Source organism: Lepidochelys olivacea (assembly GCF_965140295.1).
Source record: "Lepidochelys olivacea isolate rLepOli2 genome assembly, chromosome: 4".
Classification (NCBI taxonomy): Eukaryota; Metazoa; Chordata; order Testudines; family Cheloniidae; genus Lepidochelys; species Lepidochelys olivacea.
In genome coordinates, this window is record NC_140414.1 from 50361171 (window position 1) to 50378601 (window position 17431).

General features: G+C 39.6%; 1 protein-coding gene and 1 long non-coding RNA gene across 4 annotated transcripts in view; one reads left to right on the forward strand and one right to left on the reverse strand.

The window, feature by feature from the left end:
- HSPA4L (heat shock protein family A (Hsp70) member 4 like) overlaps positions 1-17431 on the forward strand; it is a 60361-nt gene that overhangs the window by 36941 nt on the left and 5989 nt on the right. Inside the window, exons 7-14 of the mRNA XM_084625815.1 lie at positions 201-445; positions 530-606; positions 4436-4587; positions 5285-5391; positions 5895-6028; positions 10058-10260; positions 15558-15662; positions 16440-16580. Of these exons, the coding sequence (XP_084481941.1) occupies positions 201-445; positions 530-606; positions 4436-4587; positions 5285-5391; positions 5895-6028; positions 10058-10260; positions 15558-15662; positions 16440-16580 (1164 nt within the window). The remainder of the gene's footprint in view (positions 1-200; positions 446-529; positions 607-4435; positions 4588-5284; positions 5392-5894; positions 6029-10057; positions 10261-15557; positions 15663-16439; positions 16581-17431) is intronic.
- The window catches only part of LOC311519381, a 45773-nt gene that overhangs the window by 8467 nt on the left and 19875 nt on the right, over positions 1-17431 (reverse strand). The window lies entirely within an intron of this gene.

Here is a 17431-nt window from a genome sequence, read left to right on the forward strand (position 1 = left end):
CAATGGAATGGCGTATTTTTACATAGGGAGATTGCAGCATGACAAGATAAAGATCCCAGTTTTTCGTTCTGTATGTCCAGAACTGCTCAGTTCTATATGCCCGTAAGCTTCACGGAGTGGAGGGGAAAATTTATGGAAAATGCTGATTTGGCAGGAGGTAGAGGATCACTATATACTTGACACATTTCACTTCTGTGCAGATCTTGGCTACTGCTTTTGACCCTTTTTTGGGAGGCAGAAACTTTGACGAGGCTTTAGTAGAGTACTTCTGTGGGGAATTCAGGACAAAATATAAACTGAATGTGAAAGAGAATGCTCGGGCACTGCTGCGCTTGTATCAGGAAAGTGAAAAGCTGAAGAAGCTTATGAGTGCAAATTCTTCTGACCTCCCACTCAACATTGAGTGCTTCATGGATGATCTTGATGTCTCTAGTAAGATGAACAGGTACAGTAATGCATATTACATTAACTCCAACCAGAATATGGTGGTTTTAGTTCTGCCTGTAACACAATATTTCTTCTTCTACAGAGCTCAGTTTGAACAGTTATGTGCTCCTCTCCTAGCTAAAGTGGAACTTCCTCTAAGAACAGTAATGGATCAAGCTAGTAAGTAGAAGTTAATTCAGGGTACAATGTTTTGTTATCTGGCTCAAAAAAAAAATTGCTAAACCTTTTTAAATACCAAAAATAGTTAAAAGATGCAAAGCTAAGCACTGAAAAGTTAACGGTCAGTTAAGGTCGTTGAGGCAAGCTTAATTTGTCTCTCTTGCCATGTAGGCATTATGATATGGTTATGTGATTGCGTAACTTTTTTCATGGGACTTTTGGTTCAAATATGGCACAATTTAGTATGTATCTCTGATTTATTGAGCACCATTCATCCTGAACAATGAATGAGGTGGGGTTCTGAGGAAAAAAATGGAATATAATCATGCAGTTAAGGAGTATCATTTTGCTTGCACTATGGATACAACTGACCGAGAAACCTTAATTCTTGTGTTTCCTAATTTTTAAGTGCTTGACTTTGCAACCTTTAAACTTTTTAGCATAGCCTTTTATATGTGACTTACTTCTATTTTCCTTTAATAAAAAAAAAATTACATACTACTGAAATAACCTGTGTGAGTGATCAGAAGTGTTTGAAGAGTTGCAGTAGCTGCTTCACAACAGTGCTTAGTGGGACAGGGGAGCATGGTCAGTGCAGATGGAATGATGAGAATTTAGGAGAAAAGCCTGCAGTGTAAGCCCTGCAGCACATATGAAAATTTTCTTTTTTGGGGGCTAAATAAATCTAGATGGATTTTCAGAGACAAAAAGGCCACTCTCTGATTTACCCCTAAAACATATTAAAAGTAAAGGGAAGGAAAAATTGTGAATATCTTTTGTGAGCTGACCTAATAAAATGTGACTAAATAAATAATGCAAAAATGAGGAGAGAGAAGAGAGAGCCTGAAAGCTAAAAGTTGCCTGAGAGCATATTAGTCATGTCCATATGAAGCAAATCCAGAACTGCAAATTTGACCTGAAACCACAAATGCAGATTGCTCATCATGTTTCTCGTGAATGTGTGTTGTTGTTTTTTTTATTTCTGTATTGCAGCCAAAAAAAGAATCAATTTCACCCAAGAAACTCTATCATTAGATTAGTCTTCAAATGATTGTCCACATGGATTCTACTTCTGGCACGCACGTACCATGCACACAAGATCAAATTCTCTTGGCCAGTTGCATCCATTAGCCCTTCACCTGTGCCTTGGATGCCCTCTCTCATGTACATTTCCCACCTCTCAAACCTGAAGGCATAAAGAACAGAGCAGGCACAACTGTTCCTTCTTACTGCCATCGCAGTGAGACAGAACCCCTACAATGGCTTAATTTCTATGCGCTGTGTGACTTTGCTCAACGTATGTGTGGGTGTATTTAGTTTTCTTCTTTATACCTGTTGTCTTTAAAAACAAACAAAAAACCCACACAACTTTTTTTTAATTTTGGGGATTTCTCCTGTTACTGAGATTTAACAGTTATGGCTGAAACAAAATCACCAGTGTTTAAAACTTGCCCCTTCCTGTCATGTGACTATTCTGCTCAATGTCAGGCATTTGAAGTACGTTTTCTTGGGGGGGGGCCTTAAAGAGGGGTACATCCCTGATAGGTGTTTAATCTGTATCTCCTTCTCCAAGATGCCACAGAAGAGGAGAGAGGTCTATTTTTAAGTTCTCTCTTCAGGAGTGCACTCTATGAAAGCCGCTTCAGAACTAGAGGGGGAAAAGGGCCTACTATGCCAGAACAGGCTTCCTCAGCTAGCACTCTTGTGGGTTAGATTGGAAGCCATGTTAGTCTGTATCCACAAAAACAACGAGGTGTCCGGTGGCATCTTAAAGACTTAACAGATTTATTTGGGCATAAACTTTCGTGGGTAAAAATCCCCGCTTCTTCAGATGCATCGAAAGCTTGTGCCCAAATAAAGAAGTGGGGTTTTTTACCCACGAAAGCTTATTTCCCAAATAAATCTGTTAGTTTTTAAGGTGCTACTGGACTCCTTGTTACTCTTGTGAGTTGAAACTCAGGTTGGACCTCATTGAGTGCCAGCCTAGGTCACTTTCCCCAGGACTTAATAAAATGAGTCATAGATCTTGTCAGACTGCTGAGCCACAATAGTTTAGCCCAGACAGGTCCCTCGGATGCCTTGGCACTATTTGATTATAGAATAAACTCATTATCCACCTAAGACTTCTCTTGGTACCAACATCTGTGCCACTGATTCGGGCACTGACCTCTGTGTTGCAGATGCTCCTTGCAACAACAGAGCAGTAAGGCAGTCTTGGGCCTCAGGCAGGGTTAAGCACCAAACACAGGTCTCCTGACTTAATGTGGGCTGGCTGTCACCCCAGGGGTGAGCTGGAAGGGGGTAGAGGGACTCGGGCCCACCCTACTCCACCGGGTTTCAGTCCAGGGCCCTAACAGTGGCAGAGTGGTCTGCCACTGGGTCAGCAGGAATCTGCTGGCAACACACTGACTTAGTATCTGGCCAAGGCCCAACCAGACTGTTGTCTAGTTTCCCTGGGCTACTTCCTACCTCCCTGGGGTTTGGTACCTCTGTGCTGTACGTGCCCTCCATCTCCCCGGGGTTGGTGGTCAGTGATAGCCTCAACCGCTCATTGGCACCTCGGCTGGCCTGCAGCCCCGGGAACTCTGGCCAATTCTCAGGTGGTAGCCCCAGCATCTTCTCGGTGTCAGTCAGGTGGCAGTCCTGGAAGCTTTGGCCAGTCCTCAGGTGGTAGCCTCAGGAGCTCCTCCTTGACGTCCTGCTCCGGCAGCGGGGGAGAAGTGTCTATCTCCCTGGGCTGCTCCAACCCAGCTGAGCTGTGGGACTGCCTGCATTTTGTACTTCTGCTTCCTGTCCCTTCCCATAGCTTCCAGCATGGTGTGCATGGCTTTCCTGGCTCTGCAGCCTCCTGATCTGTTGCCACCTCGCTACAGCCATGAATTTGGTAGGGTCCTACTTATCTTACAGTTAACTATATGGTTCTTTAAGATGGTGTCCTCATGGAATCTTTAACCCTCCTATTTCCCTGCTGCTATGGAATCCTATACCACCTGGCTTCTGTATTGGGGGAACAACTATGGGATGGTTAGGCTCCCTGTACCCTTTATGCCTTCTGGGGAGGGGAGGGAAGTGGGTTAGAGGGTAGCCACATAGAGGCACAGCCCCAATGGACACTGTTGGTCAAAAGAATCTGATTTTATGTGTGCATAGGCACATGCACAATAGAAGTGGAATCCATGTGGATAGCCATCTCAAAGAACCACAGTCACTAAGCCCTGGTCTACACCGAGCGGGGAAACGGGGGGGGGGGGGGGTCAGCCTAAGATACGCATCTTCAGCTGTGCGAATAGCGTAGCTGAAGTTGGCGTAGCTTAGGTCAACTTACCTGGCCGTGAGGATGGCGGCAAGTCGACCGCTGCTGCTCCCCTGTCGACTCTGCTTCCGCCTCTCGCGAGCTGGAGTTCCGGAGTCGACGGGGAGTGTGTTTGGGGATCGATTTATTGTGTCTAGACAAGACGTGATAGATCGATCACTACCCGCTGATCTGGCGGGTAGTGAAGACCTGCCCTAAGATAAGTAACTTTTTTAATCTAGATTTTTGCACTTACAGCCTGAAACTCCCATAGACTAAAGGAGGGGCAAGAATTTTTTTGACATTGCAACTGAATATAAAATTCTCATTGTACAGTGTTGGCCATTGACCTATCTTCACTGGTTCTTGTAGTGTCTAGATAATTCAGTTTCATTTTAAGACCACCTTGAGCTTTTCAGTCAAGAGTGAGAATCCAAGCGATATGATCTCTAGCTACATGCCCCCCACCCCAAAGTCAGCTTTGGGTAATTTGAAGCTAAGTTCTTTAACTTATGGCCTGAACTGTGTCTTTTCTAGAACTACTGCGTGAAGACATAAGCAGTATAGAAATTGTAGGCGGAGCCACTAGAATCCCAGCAGTGAAGGAACAAATATCTAAGTTCTTCTGTAAAGATATAAGCACTACGCTGAATGCAGATGAAGCTGTCGCAAGAGGTTGCGCATTACAGGTATGGCCGTTAAGATCCTAGTTTGTTGTTTTACAGCGCACACTGCTGGAAATTGTTCAGTAACCAAAAGTCAAAGAATGCTACAGCTTAAACAAAATGTCCCTCATCTCAGGATTTAAGGTCTTCATACTAAGCATTCGTTCTTTCTTGCACTATCGTATTCACTAATCATTTAAACATTTGTTGTAGTTGTCACATTTGGTAATAATTATGAGAGTAATGACGGGAAGGATGGTCTTGTGGTTAAAGTACAGGAGTGAAAGTCAGAATATCTGGGTTCTCTTCCTAGTTCTGCCACAGACTTTTTGCACTAATGTGGGTAAGTCACTTCCTTCATCTGTAAAATAGGAGTGTTTACCTCTCACAGTGTTTTTGAAGCTTAATTCAGTCTGTTTTAAAAACTCATTGAGGTCCCTGGCTGGCAGTCACTATAATCATGCTAAGTGTTACTATAATGAAACTTAAAATGACACTCTAGACGCTCTCTCCATCAGTTTAACTAAGAAGATAATCCTTAATGAAAGTGACTTAAAACTGCCCCAATGTTAGTATGTGTAGTTCATTTTAAAAATATTTTACATTCTGAGATAATCATGGCCAGCATGCTAGTTTTATAGAAGAGAAACAATGCTAAATTCAGGTAAATGTGTTTCTTCACTAAACTATATGCATAATCAAAATTTGGTCTCTCTTCCAGTGTGCAATTCTCTCCCCAGCATTTAAGGTGCGTGAATTTTCCATCACTGATGTTGTTCCTTATTCAATAACTTTAAGATGGAAGTCCTCTTATGAGGAAGGAACTGGGTAAGTTTACTTTGAAAATAAAAATACACAAAAAGACTTGATGGTGTGGGAAGATCAAACCTGCAAACACCAGAAAATAGCTCATCTAGTCTACCTCTTATACTGTATTGTCATTAATCATTTTGCCTCTGGAAGTTGGAGTCACATATCATTTTACTACCAGTTATTTTCAGTCACCCCATGTCACGTTGTTCTGATTTTGTTTACCATAAGATGGTTAATTTTAACTTTGTATACATTAAAAAGCTTTCTACCTAGAGATACATGTAAAATGTAATATTGTCAAGTTGGTGGTTGAGTTTGTAGCTCTCATTCTGTCTTCAAACTTCAATTAAATTAGAGAATACAAAATAATTTTCCAGAGCCAAAGCAAATGCGTATTAAATGTTTCATTTGTTTGCATGGATGTTCACAGCTAACATAACAGGGTTTAATATAACTTGATTCATAGTCATTATATAAACTGTTACTTGTATTTACTTGAACACTTTTTATTTCTATAGGGAATGTGAAGTTTTCAGTAAGAACCATGCTGCTCCATTTTCAAAAGTTATTACTTTCCACAAGAAGGAACCTTTTGATCTGGAAGCATATTATACCCATCCAAATGAAATACCTTATCCTGAACCCAGAATAGGTGAGAACAGATCATAGAAAATATATTTTAAATAATCTTTTGTACACCTTTTAAAAAAAAAAATACATTCCTTTAAAAAGTTTATATAAATTACTGAGCCAAATGTTTTGGCATAGAATCATAGAAATGAAGAGCTGGAAGGAACCTCAGTGTCAAGTCCAGTCCCTCTCACTGTGGCAGGACCAAGTAAACCTACTTCATCCTTAATAGGTATTTTGTCCAACCTGTACTTAAAAACTGTCAGTGGTGGGGATTCCACACCTCCCCTGGAAGCTTATTCCAGAAGTTAACTACCCTTATAGTTAGAAAGTTTTTCCTAATATCTAATTTAAATCTCCTTTGCTGCAAATTAAGTCCATTATTTCTTGTCCTGTCCTCGGTGGACATGGGGAACAATTGAGCCCCATCCTCTTTATAACAGTATTTGAAGATTGTTGTCAGGTCCATCCTCAGTGTTCTTTGGTCAAGAGTAAACATGACCAGCTTTTTTAATTTTTCTTCATAGGTCAGGTTTTCTAAACCCTTTTTATCATTTTTGTTGCTCTCCTTTGGACTCTATCCAATATGTCCACATCTTTCCTAAAGTGTGGCACCCAGAATTGGACTCTTGCTGAAGCCTCACCAGTGCTAAGTAGAAGGAGACAGTTTTCTCCCGTGTCTTAAATATGGCACTCCTGTTAATACACTCCAGAATATTAGCCTTTTTTGCAACTGCATCACTTTGTTGATTCATATTCAAGTTGAAGTGTGAGAACCCCTGTACTAGATGACTAAACTGGAAACTTTTTCCACTTGAAGTCTTTAGCACTTGGAAGTCTACGATTCCTGGAAGTTATCAAAGTAAGTCAGAGTTCTAGTAAATAGGACCTCTCTAGATTGGTCAGACTTGTATGGGTTAAGCTGTCAGGAACAGTGAATGTGGGTCTAGCTGATAAATTCAGACATTCGGCTGAGTCAACAGGTCTGTAGTCATAGAAGAAGGTGGATACACCCCCTCTGGAGGCATGGAGATCTGGACACTATGGTTTTGACTGTGGATGCAAGTGGTGAGCCTGGGCAATTACCACAGAGATGCTGATGGCACAGAGAAGTCTAAACTGACATCCAAAAAACTGATGCACTCATTACTTTGGGGGCATATCTCTGTTTGGGATTTGCCTTATATTTGGTCTAGGTCAGGGGTTCTCAAATTTCATTGTACCGCAACCCCCTTCTGACAACAGAAATTACTTCATGACCCCAGGAGGGGGGACCAAAGCCTGAGCCTGCCTGAGCCTCTCTGCCCCGGGTGGGGGCAAAGCCCAAGCCTCACCACTCTGGACAGAGAGGCCAAAGCTGAAGCTCAAGGGCTTCAGCCCCAAGCTAGGGGGCCTGAAACCTGAGCCCTCCCTCCCAGGGCTGAAGCTCTTGGGCTTTGGCTTTGGCCCTGGGAAATAGAGCTCGGGCTTCAGCCCTGGGCCCCAGCAAATCTAAGCCAATCCTGGTGACCCCTTTCAAAGGGGGTCGCAACGCACTTTGGGGTTCCAACCCACAGTTTGAGAACTGCTGATCTAGTAGCAGTGTGCTCCCTACTTCAGCTCCAATTCAGTTCCTCCTTATCTGTTAAAATTCACTTAGCAGCAATATCTGATTATCGCAATCTAATTGAGAAGACTGTATTTACTCATGACATACTAAAGAGATGTATGAAGTTGTCTAGAGGGGACCATCTGTTTACTAGTTAAAGATCCAACACCATTAAGGGTTCGTAACCAACTCAAACTGGGAAGACTCTGAGTGAAGTTTGTTGTTTCACCTGTCAGTCAAAATAGCATTTGTTATACCTATAACGCTTGCTAGAAGAGTAAGCAAACTCATGGCTGATCTGCCTTCAGTTTTCCTCAAGGACAAAGTGATACTCCATACTCATCCTAATTTTTTGGCTAAGGTTATAACTGGTTGCGAAAGAAATCATTTAAGTAATCTGCCAGTGTCCTTTTCCCATATGTCAAAGTTTCACAAACGAGTTGCTAAAAATGCATTACCTTTCTATCTAAATTTCTTAGCCCTGTTTAGAAAGTCAGCAAATTGGTGCGGGGGTTGTTTTTCTTTTTGGGGATAATAAAAGCAGCGGGATGTAATTGCATGCCCTGTCTAAGTGGGTTAGGTAGTGTATAGAGGAGAGCTATAAAGTTTTCTCTACTCCTGTGCTAGTGGGAATTAGATTACATTCTACAAGGGCAAAGGCTGCTTCAGTGGAATGCCTTAGGTATGTTTCCATATTTTATATATTCCCACTTTTACGAAGCACTGTTTGTTAAAGTTAGCATTCTGATCAGCAGAAAGAACGGGGAGTACTTGTGGCACCTTAGAGACTAACAAATTTATTTGGGCATAAGCTTAGTAGCACCATACTTCAGTTGCTGTTTAATTAGGATTCTGGATCCTACCTTCCTTGGATGAGAGTACTGCTTTCTAAATTATCCCAGGAGTGGGAATGGGAGGATGCAACTTGAAGAAATGAAGGTTACTCACCTGTAACTGGAGTTCTTGAAGGTTGATTATACATTTACACTCCCTATCCACCTTCCCCATTTCTTTAGAGTCCTAATTATCATCTTGGCTCTGAAGAGGGGTAGAAGGATCTGAGATGGCCAGAGTACTCCACACCCCTTTCGTAGCCTTGCCCTCAGAATGTTCAGGAACAGGGAGGAGAAGGAGTTGGACAGGATGTCAGAACACCGCAATGAGCACTGATGTGAGAAGTTTGTGTAATTCTGACAGTGGAATCAGCACATCCCATGAATGGAAATGTGCCAGAGTCCATCAAAGAACTCTGATTATAGACAAGAAACCTTAAAGTTCTTTGTCATTCACTCATCTTACTTGTGCTCATATTTTCTATGCCTGGTGGTCTTAAATCAAATATAAACTTTTGTGAAAGACTGAGCAAAATTTATTCAGCTCATAGATAGGGTAGAGTGAGAATGGGGAACATATTCAGAAGACTTTTCTGTCCATGTATAACTAGAGCAGCTGAATTTGAAACTTCATGTCAGTCATTACCAGAGTAGCAGCCATTTGGTAAACTTTCTTGTTGCATGTGGGTATAGTTTGAAGATAAGGTAAGCAATTAATATCCACATACACGGTAATTATCAGTTTTTTGAGCCATGTTATTTCCTGTGGCACTAGAGTTGCTAAACACTGTAATGCACCTCAACCTGCACCTTGAAACTAGTCAGAAGCCAGTACAGGTGAACAAAAGGCAATGTGTCCCAGTGTGCTCTAAGAGGCATGGAGGTGCATATCAAAGCAGAATGGTTGTAATTAGAGCTGAATGAATAATTTGCAGAAAGACTTGATGGAATTTAGCCCCCTCTTCCTGCAAGCAACGATATTTAAAAAAATAAAAAGTGAAGGAAGATCTAAGAAAATGGGGTTAAGTATATTCTTCCAATCTTCCAGAATAGTAATGTGTTTGTCACTCCAGCGACCTCAGAGCCCAATTGTATCAGTTTGGGGTACTTAGTAAAAGGTACTTATGTATAGTGTTTTACATGTTAATATCACTGTACAAACTATTGCAATGTCTCATGTAAAGAGATCCTCGTTTTACAGTTGGGGAGACTGAGGCAGATTTTTGAAGTGACTTTCCAAGGTGCCAAAGTCAGTGGCAGAACCAAGATCAAAATTGAGGACTAACTGATTCCCAATCCTGTGTGCTCATTTTCTCCTTAGATCCATTGCTTCTCACAGAATATAGACTATGGAATTCTTCACAGGTATATATTAATTATATACAGGAGAGATTGTACGACTGAAGTTCCTGCATTTGTTAAAGGAATGTCTGGGGTAAATTAGACATTGTTCTAGTTACTGAGTTACCCCTCTAAACTTACAAATACTTGTGTTTTGGAGAAATCTTTCATGGCCTTTTAAAGTGCTTGGCAGTGAAAGCAGATCTGGGGAATATTTTTGAGGAATGATTGCCCCTCTAGACTTTCCAGAAAACCAGATTAATCCTCATATGCTGCTTGTTTGTTTTAGGGCTTTTCGCTATTCAGAACGTTGGTCCTCAGTATGACGGTGACAATTCCAAAGTGAAGGTTAAAGTACGTGTCAATGTACATGGAATCTTCAGTGTGGCTAATGCATCAGTAATAGAGAAGCAAAATGTGGAAGGAGATCACAGTGATGTACCTATGGACACAGAATCATCATGTAAGAATCAAGGCAAAGATGATGAGCTGGTACGTAAAACTTCTCCTTGTAATTGCAACAAAAGAACAGAGAATCAAAGATTAAATCGTAGTTAAGTCCAGTCTGCTACTTTTGAGTGATTTATTTTCCCTCTTTCATTACTATTTGTTACAAGAATGGACTGCATCATCAATTAATCTCATATGTGTGCAGCTTTCTGTTTAAGTAAGCAGTAATGATATGTTCAGGGCTACACAAGACACATACCTTTCACTCCACATGGAGTTTACAGTATAAAAGACAAATGAAAATAAGATTCACACAGATGCCCATAGAAAAGTGTTACATTTTCCTCAATTTTTTATCTTCTGCTAACGCTAACAGTTTTCAGCATTTTTTAATATTAGCACTGAATGGCAACAATGATGTTGCTTTTGAAGGAAAGATATTTAATTTCCAACAAACTTTATAAAACACTTCATAAAATAAATTAGGTACTTGTTCAATGAAGCTTACTAATGAAAACAGTTTTAGGTTCTGTGCATCTTATGGAAAATCGCTATATTTCATCTTTAACTACAATCAGCTAAACTTTAATTTGTTTGCATTTTTTCATTTTATATACTTTAATCATGAAAACCTTTAAGTGCAAACTTGCTTGCATGACTGAAAGATGGGGAAATGTTACAGTATTTTTACAATTTTATGCCATACTTAATCACTGATACTGAGGAATTGGCATTTTAAACTTTGTGATCTACTAGTCAGTGACATAATCCCCATAAGACTTGGAAATCAGCTCAAGTCTTCATCTCAGTTCCATTACCTCAGCATGTCCTAACCTTAAAAGCATGCAACCCTTGGACTCCAGACTCTTCTTTAGGGAGAAGAGAATAAGAGAGTTGCATGACACTGGGTCGTCTACAATGCACAACTGCAGACTTGCACTTGTTGGTAAAGCAATAGGCAAGCTTAATCTACCTTTCTTTCCTGCTCCTGCTGTGGTCTCTTCTAGAGATAGTCACATGAACAGCTTATACGTACAGGACTACAGTCTTATCTAAGTTAGTCCAAATTTTTGCCTTTGTTCTTGGGATCTATCACTTGGCTCTGAGAGCGCATGTCCTAACTACACGGGCGATTCCAATGGATGTCAAGAGCAGCATGCAGCCTTCTGGCAATAGGAAGAACTCTCCCACTTCTCCTTCACGCTATTGCTCATTTAATTTCTGACACCTCTAATCTTAACCTCTCATCTTTTCTTCCTTCTGATACTTGCTGCTTGCCAGCTCTCTAGCTTCTGTCTTCAACTCCACCCACATTTTATTTTTTGACCCTCATCTTATGGGGCTCTTGCTTTGCATTAACTATTTTTATACTTGTACCTCAGCTGAAAATAATAACTCTACTTCCTGCTATTCAACCATACGTTTATTTACTCTACCCCTTCTATTTGTTCCTTCGATTCTGCCGAAGGTGCTTGCTAAACAATTCCTGTGTTCTGTGACTGTTATGCTTTCAACTCCTGGTGACTGTCTTCAAATTTCTGCAGACCATATTGACCCAGTCCATCAAGAACTTTCCTCCTTTCTCTCCATTCCTGTATTCCTTGTTTCTGAATGAGGTGCCCCTCCTATTATCCATCTGTGACCATTCCTCTTCAACTGTGCTCCTTTCTCTCTGCCTTAAAACATGCTCTTGTGTCCTGCTAACTGAAATTCATCATCCACTCATCTGTCTTACCCCCAGACACTTCATACGAAAGGTTCATGAGCATATTGTATTCTCACTGTCTTGACTTCCAATCCAGTTTCCGCTCTCTCTTCTCCAGAGAAACTGCTCGAGGTCACAAGTGAACATTTTGTAATAAAGTCAGACTTCTCTGTACTTGGCTTAATCTGTGCTCTGTTTTTGCTGCTGCTCATTTTGTACTTTATCCTTTGGCTTCTGCAATGGGGCTTGACATGTTCTGCTGTTGCTCTAGTATCTCTGGTTCCTTTCTTCCCTGGCATCCCTCAGATTTCTTTTCTTGGTATCCTCCTTTTTTGCTTCCATTATCTGCATTTTTTCATTGATGCTTTGTGTGGCAGTCCCCACAAATGTAGCCCTCTATCTTCAGTCTCTTCCCCTCCCATTCAAGCTTGCCTCTAACTGTGGCATAGTTCCTGCAATTCCTGTCATCTTATTAAACTTCCTGTTCTCCTCCAAAACTGTCACTTCTCTTTATCACCTTTTATAACTTTTTTCCCAGTTAGACTCAACTTCAGTGTTCCCTTCGTTTTCTTCTCCATCCAGGCTTTTGCTAAATCCTGGTGGTTTCCTTCTTTCACTTTTCTGAAATCTACCCTCTATTCCCTGTCCCTGCTGGTAAAATCTTGGTCCTTGCCTTGATCATAAATTCATCTGGGCTAATCCAGACCACTTCTGAGTCCCAACATCTCACCTTCTCAAATTGATCTGCCACCTCCCCCAGTGTATCCAGAATGTTGCTGCTCCTATTAAAATAGCCTACTATTGTGTAAGTGAAGCACCTTGCCTGCCTACTCCTTTAAATCTCTTCTTGAAGCTAATTTTCTGTCTTCCAGAAGATTTGTGCTAATTTCATTTTATCTCATCCTCTTGCATTTTAACTTGTCTGAATTCAGTTGTGAGCTCCTCAGGATAGGGACTTGTTTAGAAGGAACCTTCTCTTCCAAACATCTATATTTCCTCCCACGGTAATATTTTTCTAGTTTTTCTTACTTAGTTCATTCAACCTTTGTTTTTATGAAGGTTAGAACAAGTGGTAGAGCAGTTAGCATTACATAAGCATAAGGGGTTTTTTTTGTGCTCTGATAACTTGAATGGGTTAATATTTTAAACTTACAGTATACTTCTCAAGGAATACAAAAGTGCCTTTGACACATTTTGAAGACACTTATTAATAAGTAAAATGTAAAAAGTAATGGAAAAAGACATGGCTGACATTTCCACGTAATGTACTATATGTGGAGAATATTCAGAATAATAATACACTGTGCTCAATACAAAAGTAACCACTTTTATCTCTAGGCTTTCTTCCATGACAGTATTTCTATTCTTCCTAATTTGTCTTCTGTTTTTACTATGGTGCTTGTCAGCAATTCTCTTTCATAATTGAGGATGATACCCTTGACTCTGAGGATAAGGTTTGTGATGCATATATGCAGTATTCTTATAATTAGCTGTTTCTCTTAAATATGGAGAAGGTTCCCCCTTCCCCTCTTTCCAACTGTTGCCTTTGGTAGTCTGTGTGAACAGTAAGAACAATAAGTTGAAAACTGCATTTCTCTTCTGAAAGGACAAGTCTAAGAACTTGGCAGAAGTAGCCTGCTGCTGCTTTAAAGTATATTGTTAGACAGTAGTTTAGCAAACTAAATTATTTCATACTCGCAATATATGTTGGTGCCTAAAGTTTCACAACAAATCTTATTAACATATAGGGAAATAATTGAGTTAGTCCATGTGCATTTGTGTTGCTGTCAGGTACTAAAGAGAAATTTAAAAGTAATTTACTTTGCATTTATGTGTATTCTGAGGCAAATCCAGGAATTTTATTTTTCTTGGAATTGCTTCTAATCTTCTTATAATGGCAAATGGTAACTTTCCTTTAAGTACAGTATGAAAATTTAGCAATCTACTGATACTAAACTCGCCACTTAAAATTTAAAGGATTCATTTTAAGCAAACTGAGTAAATGTGATTAGAAAGTAAATATGCATTTTGAATTCTAGAAACAGTATTAGTCATTTTTCCTATGTGTTAGTGTTGTATAGCTTTGCTTTTATGGCTATCACTTCCCTAATATTAAAAACTGAAAAATCTTCAATAAATGTACGTGCATTACAACCACAAACACAAGGTTTTAAAATCAGACAGACTTCTGTCTTGTGCAATTTTGTTTTGAAGTACTTGAGACTCCAAACTACATGTGAACTCTGAATGTTATTGCTGCTGTTTGTTTTAATTCTGGTGTTTAAATAGTTGAGTGCATGTGACTATTTAACAGACATTTCTACTGAGTTAACATACATTGTGTTCCCTATTTTATTATTAAAGGTGTCTACATGACAACACAATCTTTGTTACTAAACAGTTCAGCTGCTAGTTGAACTGACTTCATGTGTTGAATAATTGTTCACAGTAATTGTGATGTCCTCATTAAAACCTGAATCAGGAACAGGTGAACTAATCATAGGGCTGTTACTTAGAGGAAAGATACAGGGCAACAAAATCGGGCGGGGGGAGAATCACATATTTGTTTTAAAAAAATGATGCCAGCAACTCCTAGTGTTGTCTAAAAATAGTTCTAATATGCTACGTGAGCTGTATCTTGACATTTACAAAATTTAGAAAGAAATTATTCATGGAAGGTACATAAAACTAGTTTTCAAGTGCTAATATCATGGTCCTGCCCTGCTTGCTGCTTTTCATACACCCAGAAAGTGTCAAAGAGCCTCCATGGTACAGAAATTAGTGAGCATGATAGTATATAGTAGTTGTAAAGCAGGGGGGAGTTAAGACCCCAGTTGACATAACCTTTTTCAAAGGGGTTCAGATTTAATTACCCTCCTTTGAGCCTTTCAGGAAGAAATTAGACCCAAACTGGGATGATGTACCCCACCTTCTCACAAAACTGGTTTTGAACAAGTGCTGATCTGGTATAGTGGGTGTCCACCCACCCAAGAACAACTAGTGTTAGAAGCTCTTGGCAGCTTCCCCTTCATTTGGAGCAAGAGAGGCTGTATACAGGACCCCAGTAGCATGCCCAATAAGTATTGCAGTAAGACTTTGACACTAACACTGAAAACTAGTTTCATGGTCCTACTATGCCTATATATGTAAGTAAAAATTAAGTCAATGAAAATGTTTTTTCACATTGGATTTTGAAGTGTAAACTTGTGATGATGCAATATATCTGATGAAGTTCTGACTGTTCCATAGAGAATCTTTTCCTCTCCTACCCATGTCGGTGTTGTTCTTAAAATATGTCGTTTCTATTCCTTGCCAACAACTTACTTTCAATTAAATGTGTGTAAGTACTGCGGGCTTATTGTAACTTTGTCACAAGGCACATTCAAAAGGACTATTTCAGAATATTTTTTAGCTTTAAAAGTTCATAATCTTTTTCTGAATTAAGTACACAGAATAAGACTGCTTCAAAACAGGTCACTTTAATTATGTTACATATGAGGATTTTGTCCTGTTTTTAAACTAACAGGCTGCACTGTGTCTTATAATAAAATGCTGATCTGTAGTAGTTGACTCCAGTCAGAAGAACATCTTTGAGCAAGGCTGGGTGTTCAGTTATGTTACTTTCTCTTCCTAGGATAAAATGCAGGTTGACCAAGAGGAAGGCAATCACAAAAGCCAGGCAGAACAGCCAAGCCAAGCAGATGAGGAAAGTGAACAACATGGAGGAACTGAAACAAAGGTTTGTATCAAGTATCAATAAAGGAAACTTTTGTGAATTTGTCCATATTGATTTTTTTTTCCCTGTCTTCATGTGACCATTCTTTGCTTGGTATTCCCAATAAATATGTAAATCTATATACGCTTCCCAATGTATATCTCATCAATTGAAGTACAAGGGATTATTCTAGGAGTATCAAAACTATAATTAGTAGTACTGCCATGGTACAGTTAAACTCGTATCAAAAAAGAAGTGTTGAAAAAGTTGTCATTTTTAAGAGTTCAGAGAACATTTCCCTAAAGTTGACATTAAAGAAATAATGGGATTCACATTGATGCTATGACAAGTTTGGGGGTTTTTTTGAGACAACGGATTATGGAAATACAGGCACCAGAGATTTTGCTGCAACCAATTTAAAGAGCTCTTGGGCTGATTTTCTTTTCAAGCAGTGTTTAATGTAGTCTTACTGCCTGATTTCACATCTTTGTCAAATTCAATATAAGGCATTGCTAGTGTTCCAAAAATTAATAGTAATGTTAATTTCATCATTGCTCATTTTAAATTTACTATAGATATTTATTCTCAAACTCTGCCTTTTAGAAAGGCACATAAACTTAATACAAAGTTAAGATAGCAGTGTCCCTGGAGTAGTGCAGCAGCAGCAGTTTTTTTTCAGTTCTTTCTTGGCTGTTCCATTTTCATGTTTGGCATTCTCCTTTTTTAGTCACATACCTTGGACTACCATAGAAATGTTACACATAGTGTCAAATAGTTCTCAGAATGTAATTCTTTCCGTAGACCGCTTCAGGAGACAAGTCAGATCATCTAGCCCAGCCTGTTAAAGCTAAAGCAAAGATCAAAAGTATTGAACTACCTATCCAGGCTAGTCTGTATAAACAATTGGGGCAGGACCTTATCAATAGCTACATAGAAAATGAGGTAAGTGCATAGTTCCTTGAAGATTCACTCATATTCAAATCTCCATGCAAAGAATTCTTGTCCAAGAAATAGTTGGTAGCATACACTAGCTTGTTCCTGAGTTAAATAACTACCAAATTTACTTGAAACTTCTGTAATATCACTAGTCATACCAGTTTTTTCTTAATAAACTGAAAATTTCTAACTCCTAGTCTCCAAAGGTCTGTGCAGTTCAGGCTAAACCATCGCCACTAACTTTAGCGTAAGTCTCTTTGGTTGGGGATCGCAATGAATCTAAGAACTTCCAGAAAGAGGTAGTACATTAGAGACAGCTGGTTGACAAGAGCTAGTTCTTCTTGGGGCAAAGGTAGAATTGACAAGGATGCAACTTTTTTCAGTCTTTAGTTTTTAACAGAGGTTTCATCTTCAGCTATCCTGTTTGTCTAGGAATTGCAGGGAAAAAGTCTAGAAGTGGAATAAATGGTGATCTCTACAAACAGTTGCTGTTCAGAAGATCATTTTTGAGCATGTTAGGAATTGTCATCCCTTGAAAGGCAAAATAATTCCTCATGACTTGCAAACCATTGTCCAGCCTCTCGTCTGCAGCACTCTCCAGCCCCATGCCAGTATTCTTCAGCTGAAGAAATGCTTCTTGATTCCATCAATCTGTAGTAATGCCACTCAGCTCCCAAATGAGAATTCCTTTTCTCTGATCTGCTAAGAGTGCAAACTTTTGCCCTCCAATAAAGATACAAGTTCCTTTAGGATGTTAACTTGGATTTGAAAATAAAATTCAGAGGTTTGGAAGCTTCTTTTTGGAGGAAGAAAGGAAAAGGCAGAACTAAGCTGCTAGAGGTTGCAAAAATAGAAAA